General features: G+C 49.1%; 1 protein-coding gene across 1 annotated transcript in view; it reads left to right on the top strand.

The window, feature by feature from the left end:
- The first annotated feature begins 6,624 nt into the window (after positions 1-6,624).
- ABTB2 (ankyrin repeat and BTB domain containing 2) overlaps positions 6,625-13,085 on the top strand; it is a 171,613-nt gene continuing 165,152 nt past the window's right edge. Inside the window, exon 1 of the mRNA XM_032841050.1 lies at positions 6,625-7,910. Within this exon, the coding sequence (XP_032696941.1) occupies positions 7,028-7,910 (883 nt within the window). The 5' untranslated portion in view covers positions 6,625-7,027. The remainder of the gene's footprint in view (positions 7,911-13,085) is intronic.

Here is a 13,085-nt window from a genome sequence, read left to right as displayed (position 1 = left end):
TAGAGAATTACTCCCTTCAGAATCCTATAGACAGCCCCTTGATAAGGAGGGGGGAGTGTATTGGCTTCAATTCAGAAATTAAGAAAACAGATTAATAGTGGCTGTTCGTCCTGAAAACAATTATTTTCACATAGGAGGGGAAAGTAATACCTCACCAAGTGTACCCTAAACCCCACAATCTAAAGCAGCACTCACATTTCCAAGTGTCTTCTTGGCATCGGGGGGCAGTAATTTGCAACCCTGGGGCATGTTCTGTTAATGTGACACTAGCAGGGCTCACATTAAGATTGGTCCTGTTGGGGTGCCTGGGTGGCTCAGTGGGTTAAAGCCTCTGCCTTTGGCTCAGGTCATGATCCCAGGGTCCTAGGATCGAGCCCTGAAATGGGCTCTCTGCTCAGCGGGGAGCCTGCTTCCCTTCCTCTCTCTCTGCCTGCCTCTTTGCCTACTTGTGATCTCTGTCAAATAAATAAATAAAATCTTTAAAAAATAATAATAATAATAAAAAGAATGCTCCTGTTATGGGGCGTCTGGATGGTGCACTTGGTTGAGTAGACCACTCTTGATTTCAGCTCAGATCATGACCCCAGCGTCGTGCGACTGAGCCCTGCGTCTGGCTCGGCACTCAGCATGGAGTCTGCTTGAGATTCTCTCTCCCTCTCCCTTTGCTCCTCCTGCTCATGCCATCTCTTTCTCACTCAAATAAATAAATAAAATCTTAACAACAACAAAGGGTCTTATTAAGCCTGCTTCAAACCACTGAATAAGCCTGGCACACAGACTTACATGGACATTGCCCGATGTTACGAACTTTGAGATTTGCTTTTAAAGATACTGGGAGGTGGGGAAGCAGGTGACAGTGCAAACAAGGCTGCCATAAACTGATAATCCTGAAAGCTGGGTTATAGGTCCATGAGGGTTCATTCTCAAATTCTATCTTTCTATGTTTGGAATTTTCAGTAATAAAAAGTTTTTAACTAAGATCGTCCAAGCAGAAGTCAACAAATCTTGGTTATTAATCGTGTGTCTGATTCTGGTTTGCTGACCAAATTGAGTCAAGAAAAGTTTCTGTGTTCTGGTGTTCATCTGTAATAGGGGGCCATCCCTAATGCCCACTAAGCTCTTCAATTCCAAGTTGATGATTTTGGACTGCTTTTTAAAAAGACTAAAGTGGGGTTCAATTTTAAAGCTTTAGTGCTAAATTAATGAATATTCCCACCATAGCCTTGTCTTCAAATCAATTCAGCCTTGAAACAGCTGAAGAGACCACTCCCTGAACTCTGAAGGTCATTCCCTCCAGTCTATCCCTGCACTGGGAGCTGTGTGCGGTCTCCCCTGTAATATTGAGCATCCTTGCTTCAGGGAAGACAGAAATATCTTCAGATTATGCAGTGAATTCATAAATAGGAATAGCTCTCTGGTCCCAAATCTATCCACTTGGGAAATTTAAAACTTGTTTAAAGATCCAGTCCCTAAGTCAAGAATTTCATTTAACAAACACATTTTTAGCAAAACGCACAAGAGCGCCACCTGCTGGAAACCTCTGAACATCCTGACGTCGGGACTCCGTGCATTCCAATTACCAGAGACCCATAGGTTAAAAAAAAAAAAAAAAAAAAAAAAAAAGTTTCGTCAGCCCCAGACCTACTGAATTAGAAACTCTGCAGGTATGGCTCAAGAATAAGCATTTTTGTACCAGTCCTCGGGCACTCTGAGGTTTAAGAGACAAATGCCTTAGGATTCTGGGAATGCTTGTCGAAAATACTTTTACCTGGATCACGCTCCAGGCTTCCTGAATCAGGACCTTCAAGAAAGGGAGCTGGGACTTCAGGTATGCAATTAGAATGCCAGATGAGTCTTACAAGATGAATGTTGAGTAAATATTGCAGAGTTGAATATCATATGTCACCGTAGATATTCTCTATACCAGGACGGAAGAACACAACGGCAGTGCATTTTGAAAAACATACAGAATATTCACCTGTAGGGATGTGGCATTATTACCGCCATGAGGCTGTTCCTTGGTTTTCTGTCCTCTTGTTTGAATGCAGCTCTGAGTTCCAGGCCATCCACTAAAATTCTTGCCCTTAATCCCCACGTGCTGATGGTTTCATCTCTAATAGCATCTAACAAATCTGAAACCAGTTGCCTAATAAGCAGAATTCCCCCCTTGGACAGTCTCTACCTCCACCCCACCCCACCCCACCCCCATCTGGTTTATTCTGTAAACCTTTTGACCTGCCCCAGTGCCCAAACCCACACCACCTCCTTTTCCCCTGTGGACCAGTGCTCTAGGTTTTGACCTACCTTTGGAATCACATTTGTGTCTAACAGATCACTAAACTCCAGCTTTAGACATTGGTTAGTGGGGAACGTTGCTCTGTTCTGGGATTTATCTGGATTGCTTCCAAGGGTCTTGCCTTACCGTCTCTGCATGAGCAAACTCATAAACATGGTCATTGTCTTCTCTGCTTTGAGCTAAATAAAAAGTTCCAATTATTTTTGCAGCAGCCCCGGGGCAGGAGGAATACTCTGCCGAGTTAAGCCTGGTATATACTAGGTTCAAGGAAATATGAAAAAGCCTGAAAGGAAATACTATCCCTCATGACTATACTAGAGGGAGAAACAGAATGCAGAATTTCCCAAACGTGACTACTGATCTTTGTTTCACAGACCAACCCCTAACACCATTCTGCAGAATGTGCTTTGGAGAAGTGGATTTCTTTTTCCCTGGGTCATCTTGGGGGCTCTTTGTTCCAAATGATCTGTGTATCTCTTTAGTCATGAGGTCCAGAAAAGGGGGAGAGAGAAACAACAACTCTGTGTCAGGACTGGGCTAACATGGGTTGCATGGAATGGAAGTATCATCTCACAGTTTCCACAACATTGGTTCCTTTTTCATGAATGAGGGTTCTGCTGGATTTTCTGCCACAAAACTTCTCCACTAACCATGGCACACTCTTACAATGCCTGGCACCATTTCCAGCTCTCCTTGCATTGCATGGAGTATTTTCTTCCTCGTGTTGGTATCATGTCTCTTCTACATGCACCCAGCTGTGTGGTGAGTCAGAGAACTGACAGTGACCCTTAATCAAAATATGCAAAGCATATTTTGCAGAATAGTTAGTCTCGTATGCCTGTCTCACTGCATATTAAACATTTTTTTCAACGGCAGGAACCTTGTCTAATGCACCTCTGTAGTGTCTAGCACAGTCTAGACCCAGTAGGTATTCAATGAATATTATTGAGAGTTTACCAAAAACGATCCACAAACTAAATTGAAACTTGGTCACTCCCTAAAGTCAAGGACATAAGTGACCTTTCTCATATGAGAGTTCTGCCTGTACTTAGTTTACTTAGTTTTAACCCCTTTGCTTTCTCTCTTTTTTAAAGATTTTATTTATTTGACAGAGAGAGATCACAAGTAGTCAGAGAGGCAGACCGAGAGAGAGGGGGAAGCTAGGCTCCCTGCTGAGCAGAGCGCCCGATGCGGGGCTCGATGCGCTGCTTGAACCCAGGACCCCAAGATCATGACCTGAGCCAAAGGCAGAGGCTCAACTGCCACCCTGGCACCCCACCCCTTTGCTTTCAAGATAAATTCTACGGTATTTCATCCCTTAATCTCCAGATAGATTTTGATTTTGTAAGAAACTATATAACAAAATATGAGACATCAGCCAAGGTAAAGTTTCTAAACTGTATTTCAAGCTTCCTCCCTTATATATTTTTGCATGGGCAATCTCAGATTTTTAATTACTCACTCCACTGGGAATTCTCCCAATATTTGCCATGGTTTCATCATGTTCTTTTTAATGTGTCCAGATACATGACAGTTGTTTTTCTCCAAAAATGATATTTGGGCCAGGCCTGGGTTGGGAGGATACTTCCCCTTCTTCTAATATAATTTTCATTCCTAACAATCACATTACCACCAGATTGCCTTAAGCACACACGTGTATGTATAAGAAGCCATGTCTTTTCTTTCTGGATCCAAAGTTTTTCACCCTGCTTGCCAACTTCCCAAATGACTAACTGAAATCAATCAGCTGGTTAATTTCTAACATGGCTCAATGTATTTTGTCCTCTATCTCTATCTTTCTATGTTTCTTTCTCTCTATCTCTCTCTCTTCTATGTCTCTTTACCTTCTATGTTTCTTTCTCCCCCCATCACATGTAACACAAAGAGACACACTCTGGGTTTACTCTGTATGTCCAGTCCTCAAGTTGGCCATAGAAGACTTTGGTGAACATGTGAAAGAAAAGAGATCTACAATCTTGACCAACTTTCATAACTTTCTAGTCCCTTTACCAGATTTTCCCATAAGAACTTTCTTCCTTTTTCTTATGAAAAAGTTACAACACACATTTCACTATGTATCTCTAAAAGTAGAGTATTTAATAAACATACCACACTACCATTACCACATCAAAAAAATAATAGCGATTTCATAATAGCAAAGATCTGGGCGATGTTCCTGATTTCCAGTTGTTTCATAATGTCAAAAGTTTATTGATTCTAAAATATCAAATTCCAAATAAATTCCACACATTATGACTAACTAGTTGATATGTCTCTTTCTCTCTTTGTAATTTATTTATTCATGAAACTCAATTGTTTTTCCAGTAGTAATTTCCATGGCTGAATTTTGCAGAACAAATACTTGCGAGTGGCTTAACATCCACAAGATTCTGAAATTTGTCTGTAGGCATGTTTGATTGTCTTTACACTTTTATGTCATCAAGTCATTTATAAGATAAATGGAATCGACTCTTTCCTAGATAACTTTTCCACTCAGTAAGTTCCTGTTTTAAATTTCCAGTTAAAAAATTTTCTCTGCTTCTTAAGGGTGTGCACAACAAAAAAGGAAGGAAGGAAAGAGAGAGAAGGAAGGAGGGAAGGAAGGAAGGAGGGAGGGAGGCAGGTAGGAAAAATAAAAACAACCTTTGGGCAATTTCTTTCCTCTAAATGTCCATTAGAGGGCGACATTTGCTTTAAAGTTATATTTCCGCTAATAAGTTTTAAATTGCATCACATTTCGTTTTTGGCATGTTGAACCTCAATACCCACTTTTGACTTATCTCAGTTCCATCCGCTGTAGTCACACCTTGTGTCCTCTGTTAACTTGAACTCGCGAACTTGTGTCTTCCACCCTTGACTCCGTTCTCTCTCCTGACCAAGAGGCGGCGATATTGCATAAATAAAAGACCCGCAGAAAGGAAAAATTAAGCCAAACTGCCACAGGAAAAAAAAAAAAAAGGAATTTCACAGGGAAAGGGCCATTAATTTCAGAAGTAAAGAGACAAACCAGACATTTCTAGTTCGTATCCAACTCACGGCCCGAAGTTGGAACTGTGTAAGATACAGCACAAAGGAGCCCTTCAGGAGCGGGGGAGGCTGACTTGGGGGCACCGCGTGCACAATCTCCTCCTTCACTTTGCGGTTGCACGGGAGGGGGCATGTGCACGTTCGAGCACGTGTGTGTGCATAGCTGCAGGACAGCAGGCGGACGGGGAGGACTGGGCGTGGATCTGCTGGAACCACAGCGCTCTGGCTGACCGCTTCTGGACGCAGGGCCGGAGACAGGTTTACAAGGGCGCTGCTTGGAAGTCAGCACTCGCTTCACCCCGGAGGAAACCGAGTCCCGGCGGGGCGCAGGGCTCCTCCATGGGCACACCGTCAGGAGGTGGTGCATGCGGCCAGGTGCCGGAGCGCAGGCCAGTGCTACCTAGCACCCTTCTCACCTTCACACACACACACACACACACACACTCAGACACACCCCGGACAGAATGTCTCCACCTGACAGCCAGTCGTACTGTCCAAATGTAACGCGGAAGGCACGGGCTCTTTTGAGACTCTGATAAAAGTTAGGACCCTCTCCCCAGAGTTAATGCTCAGAAAACTGCGTAATTTCCCGTGGTGGGGAGGCAGGGGGACCACAGACCTCCTGGAGCCCGTCTATTCGTCAGATCTGGTCTGACTGGAACCTGGAGAGCACCGTAAAGAAAACCAGACGGATTCCGGAGAAGCAAGGAAGGACGTCCCTCCTCCCACTAAACACAAATGAGAGTTTCATCTCAGGAAACGGGAGGGGCCTGTCAGAAAGTCCGGGAGAGAGGTGCGGTGCCTGGCTGGTGCCTCCTACCCTAGGCGGCTGTTCCACACCCCTCCTCCCAACCCTGCGACCACAGTCGACAAGTCCGTATCGGTGCAGGGCTGCAAGGGGGCTTGAAAAGGGGCTGCGAACGCCCAACGCCTGGACGGGGGGCAGGGGGCAGAGCACCGTGGCATTTCCTTTAAATTTTTCATTAAATCGTCAGCTCCGGAGCCTAACGCTTCGACGCCTCCTTTCCCGGTCTCTGCTCGCACCTCCCGCCGCTCCCGGGGGCTCGCGAGCTCTTCCCCCTCCTCCACCTTCATCCCCGCCGCTTTACCCGACCCTCGGCCTCCAGCCCCGCCTCCCTCGCCTCGGGGTTTCACCCGCAGCCCCGTGAAATCTGCATAGTGACCGCCCCTCGAGGAGATCATTGGTGCAGCCCCTGCCCGTCGCGGCCGATGATTGGTGAGCCGCCCCGGGTTATTTGCATGCCGGCGGCGGCTGGGTACCCAGCTGTGCGGGCCGCCCGCGCGGCGCAGAAGTTTGCTGAGCGCTTTCTCGCCGGCTGGTCCCAGACTCGCGCGGCGCTGCGAGCCGCCTCCTCCTTCTGCCACCGCCCTGTTCTCCCGGGATTCCTTCTCTGCGGAGGACAGACGCTCTGCTGGCGGGAGGCTGAGGACGACCAGGGGGGCTGCCGAGGAGGAGCGGCGGGAGCCGTTCCAGTGACAGCTTCGCGTCGGACTCTGGACGCGCGGGGCCCTGGCCGCCGAGAATCTCGCCCACCTTCCCGCGGCCTCCGGGCGGGCGATGCGGCCGCCGAGCGGAAGGAGGGCGCCCCGGAGAGCCTAGAGCCTGTTCCTGCCCACTTGGGGAAGGGAGCATGGACTTGTGAGCGCCCCCCTTTCGGCGAGGCCACCGCCGGCAGGCTCCCCATGGCCGGGACGTACAGCTCCACTCTCAAGACGCTGGAGGACTTGACCTTGGACTCCGGGTATGGGGCCGGGGACTCGTGCCGCTCACTCAGCCTCTCGTCCTCCAAGTCCAACTCGCAGGCGCTCAACTCTTCGGCGCAGCAGCACCGCGGGGCGGCCTGGTGGTGCTACTCCGGCTCCATGAACAGCCGCCACAACAGCTGGGACACGGTGAACACGGTGCTGCCCGAGGACCCCGAAGTGGCCGACCTCTTCTCCCGCTGCCCGCGCCTCCCCGAGCTGGAGGAGTTCCCCTGGACCGAGGGAGACGTGGCCCGGGTGCTTCGCAAAGGCGCCGGCGGCCGGCGGCTGCCCCTATTCTCCGCCGAGGCGGTGCGGCGCCTGGCGGGGCTGCTCCGCAGGGCGCTCATCCGCGTGGCCCGCGAGGCGCAGCGCCTGAGCGTGTTGCACGCCAAGTGCACCCGCTTCGAGGTGCAGAGCGCCGTGCGCCTGGTGCACAGCTGGGCGCTGGCCGAGAGCTGCGCGGTGGCCGCGGTCAAGGCGCTGTCCCTGTACAGCATGAGCGCCGGCGACGGGCTGCGTCGGGGCAAGTCGGCGCGCTGTGGCCTCACCTTCTCGGTGGGCCGCTTCTTCCGTTGGATGGTGGACACCCGCATCTCCGTGCGCATCCACGAGTACGCGGCCATTTCGCTCACCGCCTGCATGGAGAACCTGGTGGAGGAGATCCGGGCCAGGGTGCTGGCCAGCCAGAGCCCCGATGGCGGAGGGGCCGGGGCCGGGGAGGTGTCCCCCGAGGCCCTGGAGATGGTCATCAACAACGACGCGGAGCTCTGGGGCGTCCTGCAGCCCTATGAACATCTCATCTGCGGCAAGAACGCCAATGGTAAGTGTGCGGGCCTCAGGCCTTGGACAGATGGGAGAGAATTCCCGCCCTGGGCTACCCACGGGGTGAATTTCCTAGGGCGAAGCTGGCGAGTGTGCCAGGACCTGGGAGAAAACGTTTGTTTTGAGGATAGAATTCATTAAATGGTTCTTGCCAAAGATAGTTCTTGGGGGTGGCTGGCTTTTGGAGGTTGTGGAGTCATCACTATGTGGATGCTGTTTAGTGATTGAGGCTCTTGATCAAGCCATTCCTGAACCTTTTTTCCCACAAAGCTGACAGCCCTGCCGCTCTTTACCTTTGCTTGACTGGATCTCTAGTGGTCTTTCCCCAGCAGCAGAGCAGATGGACTGTGGCTCTGACCCTAGATCTCTCCAGCCCAAGAGCAGCCGCCAGCGTATCCAAACTCTTAAGACCTGAGCCTTGGATAAGTGGGATGGAAGGAAGGGAGCAGGAAGCCCAGGATCAGGTGCAGCTGCCTTGAGCTTTGCAGGCTTCAAGGATGCACTTCAGGCCTCCTCCTAGAAGCAGGAAAGTAGTGGTGGGTTCTTAACTGTCTGTGCTCAGTGTTATAGTAAATGCACAACCTTATGGGCTTTCCTAAAAGAAATGATGACCCAGTAAACTTGGTGATGGGGGATGGGCAACTGCATGATGGGGAGTTTGAGAAAGGAACCACACTGGGTAGTTGCATTTCTCTGAAGGATGACAAGGCTTCAGTGCAAAGGGTGGAAGGGAAGCACTTGACCTTCACCCTGGTAAGGCGAGGGTGTGACATACATTTAACAGCAAACTGCCTACCAGACTCCAATTTCAGAAGTCAGCAAACCATAAATTTAGAATGGTATATGGCTAGACATCCTTGCAATCTGATTGGAAGGCCATTTTGGGGACAGCCTTCAGTGACAAACAAGTAGTCTGTGGAAGAGGCCAGGCGGGTGCTGAAAAGGGATAAAGGGAGTCAACTTTAAACATGGTTGAACATCAAAATAGCTAAAATTTAAAGTGAGCACTTAACAGGATGTCAGTCCCTATTCTTAGCACTTCATACCTTCATTCAAGAAATCCTAGCAATTCTATTAAGTGGGTACTCTATAGTATGATCCTCATTATACTGATAGGGAAACCAAGGCTCACAGTTGTTAACCAATTTACCCAAGATTACACAGACATTAAGTGACAAAGCTAAAATCGGAGCCTGGGCAGGTTCCAGAGTTGAAGCTTTTGGCCATCAGAGGAGAGGAAACAGCTTCATTCTTACCAGTCCAGTTTCCAAGGAAGGCAGCTGACGTCTAAGCCTCATTTTGAAGATAGTTTGTGTGTAGCAGCATGACTTTGCTTAGCCCTTCCTTGGTTTGGGTTTTAATTCTGGCACCACCAAAGGAGATGCCTGGAATGGAAGAGCACTTGCCTTTTAATTTTCCTCCTCTGAGGTCAGAGTTGAGGTCAGCCCAGAATCTGTGTTGATGATGTCACAGCTGATAATTGTGCTTTGCCTTCTGAGTTTGTGGTATCAACACCGGGAACAGGAGCTCCAGGAGAGGAAGTGGAGGGCAGGGGAATTTCCACCCACCATCATAGCCCAGGGGAGAATCCTGTACTTTAGGCTGCAGGGGAGGCCCAGACTGAGCTCAAAGAAGGAAAGCTCCCTAGGAGAGAAGACAGAGGCCCCGAGCCTGTAGACCAGACTAGGACAAAAATGGAACAAGAGGTGCCAAACAGAACCAAAAACGCCCTTCGTGCTCAGCTGGTACCCAGCAGGTAGAGGAACTTCTCAGTTTTTCCAACTGCAAATTGAATCTAGGAAGAACAGCTACCTCTCCGGGGTCCCCTGAAAAGGCAGAGTAGCCAGGAATTTGCTAGAGCACAGCTGTCTTCCACTAAAGGGCTTACCCCAAAATGCCATTTCTTATCTAGGGTCATCACTCCCTGGGATTTCTTTACAGGCTGAGTTTCTGACCCCATCATTGAGCCTCCTCCCTTACTCCAAACAATCCTTCTCAAGCAGTGCTAGTCAAGACAGCAGGATGCCACGTGACAGACAGCAGGGCTCCCTGGACAACCCGAGCAAGCAAGCGTCTCCTTCTGTGCCTTCCCTGGTCTCCTGGGAAGTCTCTTGCAGGCAAGGCGACCCTCCACTTCCACTTAGGAGCACGGATGCTCATTTTTTATACATGAGATCCTGCCGGTGGCCTCCGTAAACAGTAACTAGGTTGATTTATGAAGTCTGTTTAGACAAAGTGAAAGGAATATTTAGTAGAGGAGCGGTGAATTACTTATGCCTGAAAGCTGACTTCAGAGGGTAGCAGAAATTGCTCAGGGAAGGAATGGGAGATCCAAACCTGTGTCACGCTGAAGCCCAAGGCTGGCAGGGTTACCGTTCACGCAGGTGAAGACCAAGGGAGAAGTGGCTACACTTGGGAGGAGGGTGCCGGTTTGTGTTCTTGTCCTGCTGGTCTTCCCTTTCAATTATAGCTTTATTGTTGTTGTGCCTGCTAATTATACAGCATGGGCACATGCATTTGACTCAGCTATATGGGGCTCTTAAACTTTTAATGTCTTGCAACCAGGAATTTAAGGGTCCTAATCCATCTACTCTGGCCATTACTCAGAGTGCTGGGCGAATATGGTTTTGCTCAGCCCAGGATGGATGATAAAAGTTCTGTAGCGTTTATACAACATGATCTCAGCTTCGCAGAGCAGCAGGAGCTCTCTATCACTTGCTCATTCGGTATTGATGTCCGTGTTCCCGGTGTCATTAAGGGATAGTATCTCCGTGGCTTCCTTATGGGACGTAGTATTTATAAGCACGGAGCTGGCAGAAAATAGAAACTTCTCCGGTTCGCTGCCCGCACCACCCCCTCCCCCTGCCAGCGCCTGTTCTTTCCTATCCCTACGTGTAATTCTGATACTGAGACTCAGTCCTGGGTTTCTTCTGAAAGAGCTTTCATGAGTGCTCAAAGCATTTGAGAAAATCCTCTTCAGTTCCAAGCCTGTATATGAAATGAGGTTTTTGCTGAGAATGTCTTTGCTCCAAAGCAGTAACCCAGAAGTGCCCAAGAGTAGCCCCTTCACGGAGGTAAGGAAGGCATTCTCTGTCACCTCTGCTCTTTTTAAGAGTGACCCAGGGCACATTTCTTAAGCATTATCATCTGTAAAATGAGGGGTCATAACTGCACCTGCCTCATGAGGTTGGTATGAGGATTGGGTGAGATAATAGATTTAAAGATCTTAGCACACAGTAAATGCTCAGTAAAGGGTAGCAGTTCATTCAATAAGTATTTACTGAGCACTGACCCTGTGCCCACTGCTGGGCATTAGAAGTGCTGTGGATTAAGGGGAGAAGGAGGGGAGGGTCCACCTCTCATGAAGCTTATAAACCAGTGACAAACAGGGATTTTACCCTTAGTAGTAAATGTTATTAAAAAAAAAAAAGGCAAGGTAATGGGATAATGTGACTAGAGCTAATCTAAATGACAGCCAAGGAGGGCCTCGTTGGCATGTCACTGATAATAGGAAGTGTATCCGTACCACTGCTATTGAAGAATCTCTAGGCAAAATCTAGGGACTCGGGACTTGTCTGAATTATTTGGTTATTTATTATCAGAAGCAAGCCCCAGCCATGTCCTTTACAGCCAAGAAGTACAAGGGCTGCGTCTACAGTGGGTGTGCCGTTCTCCTGGAGGACTCTGTTAGCAAGGAGATGATAAGGAGATTTCCCTGAAGATCGTCAACGAAGGGGGCAAGAGTTAATTGAGCTGCTAGTTGGTTTTTAATCAGTTTTCACACCTGGGTAGTCTGAGGGAGGAGGGCAGCTTCTCTTGGACAGTTTTATTGAAGCCAAGGGAGCTGGTAAAACTGGAACAAAGCAAGCTTTGGAAATGAAAACTTATTTTTTTTCCCCCTTGACTGCCAGAGAACTGCAACCCAGCCTCGAGTAGTTAGAGGAACAAGGTGGAGTTGTTCTGCTTTTTCCACAAGGCTTTACCTGACTCCTCCACCCCTGACTGAGAGAGCCGCCTCTCCTCCATGTTTCTGCAGCCCCCAGAGCATATGCTCATATCATTTCCTGCTTCGGTCTGTCTCACCCACCCCACTGTGAGCTCGTCGTTTCCCCGGGACCCCACAGGGCATCTGGTGCGTAGTAGGTGCTCTGTACGTACTCATCGGGCAAATAAATGATTCTGCCGCACAGATGTTTAATTCCATAAAGTTGCTTTGAAATCCTTGGACACTGTGGAAGAATCTTCCCCCTTTTAATACCGTGGCAGAGAATTTCAAGTTCTTGATGAACAGAGGCAGCATTTGGGGGGTTCCCAAGCCTCAGGAACCTCATTCAACCTTTGATACCCTGATTTTTCACAGGGTTTCCAAGGCCAGCTGTGCTGAGTAGATGTAAATGGAGGGGTTTAATTTGTAATTCAAAGGTAAATAGGGGAGCTCTTCAGGGTGCAATACCCAAAGTGGGGGTGTCACAGCAGAAGTCTAATAGGCAGCAGATAAATCCGCAGGAGGACTGAGTTGCAAGATGGAGACAGCCAGTTCCCCTAAGAAAAGCACCCCTACCCCTCCCTTGCCCCCAGAGCTGCCCCAGAGGGTGAGCTTGGTTGATGACTCTTGCTCAGAAGAGGCTCCACCCCCTGCCTCCCGTCTGAGAAGGAAGTAAGGCTGGCACTGCTGAGACACTCCCGGGATGGACGAGCGACACCTAAGTTCCAAGGCAAGCCAGAGACATAGAGTTGGTGCCAGTCCTTGGGCTGGTGCTTGTCCGTCCCACTGTCTGTACTTGGCCTTTGCCCGACAGGACGCGGGTGGATGCTTGGGCCCGTCTCCACACTTCCATGCTCTGTGCAGCACCTGAAACATTTTTCATCCATGACCTTACTGGGTCCCCATAAAAATCCATGGAACAGGATGGCCCTTTCCCAAAATTCACAGCAAGGTCATAGATGTGGCAGGACAGGCCCCGGATCACCCAAGCCTTAGGCCCGTGCTTTTCCTGGGAATAAAGGCATGAGGAACTATATGCGACCCTCCCCACCGAACTCTTAGTGACAGCAGTATTTATGACAGATTTTATCGGTTGGCAGCCTGCTGGGTCCGGGCGCCCTAAATGGGTTCGGCCAGTGAGTCTTCCTAACCAATGGTGAAAACCGGGCTTCAAGATCTGGGCACAGA

The sequence above is a fragment of the Lontra canadensis genome, unplaced genomic scaffold (assembly GCF_010015895.1).
Source record: "Lontra canadensis isolate GAN:19392208 unplaced genomic scaffold, GSC_riverotter_1.0 scaffold118, whole genome shotgun sequence".
Classification (NCBI taxonomy): domain Eukaryota; kingdom Metazoa; phylum Chordata; class Mammalia; order Carnivora; family Mustelidae; genus Lontra; species Lontra canadensis.
Note: the sequence above shows the minus strand (reverse complement) of the source record. Positions and strands in the feature narration are given on the sequence as shown.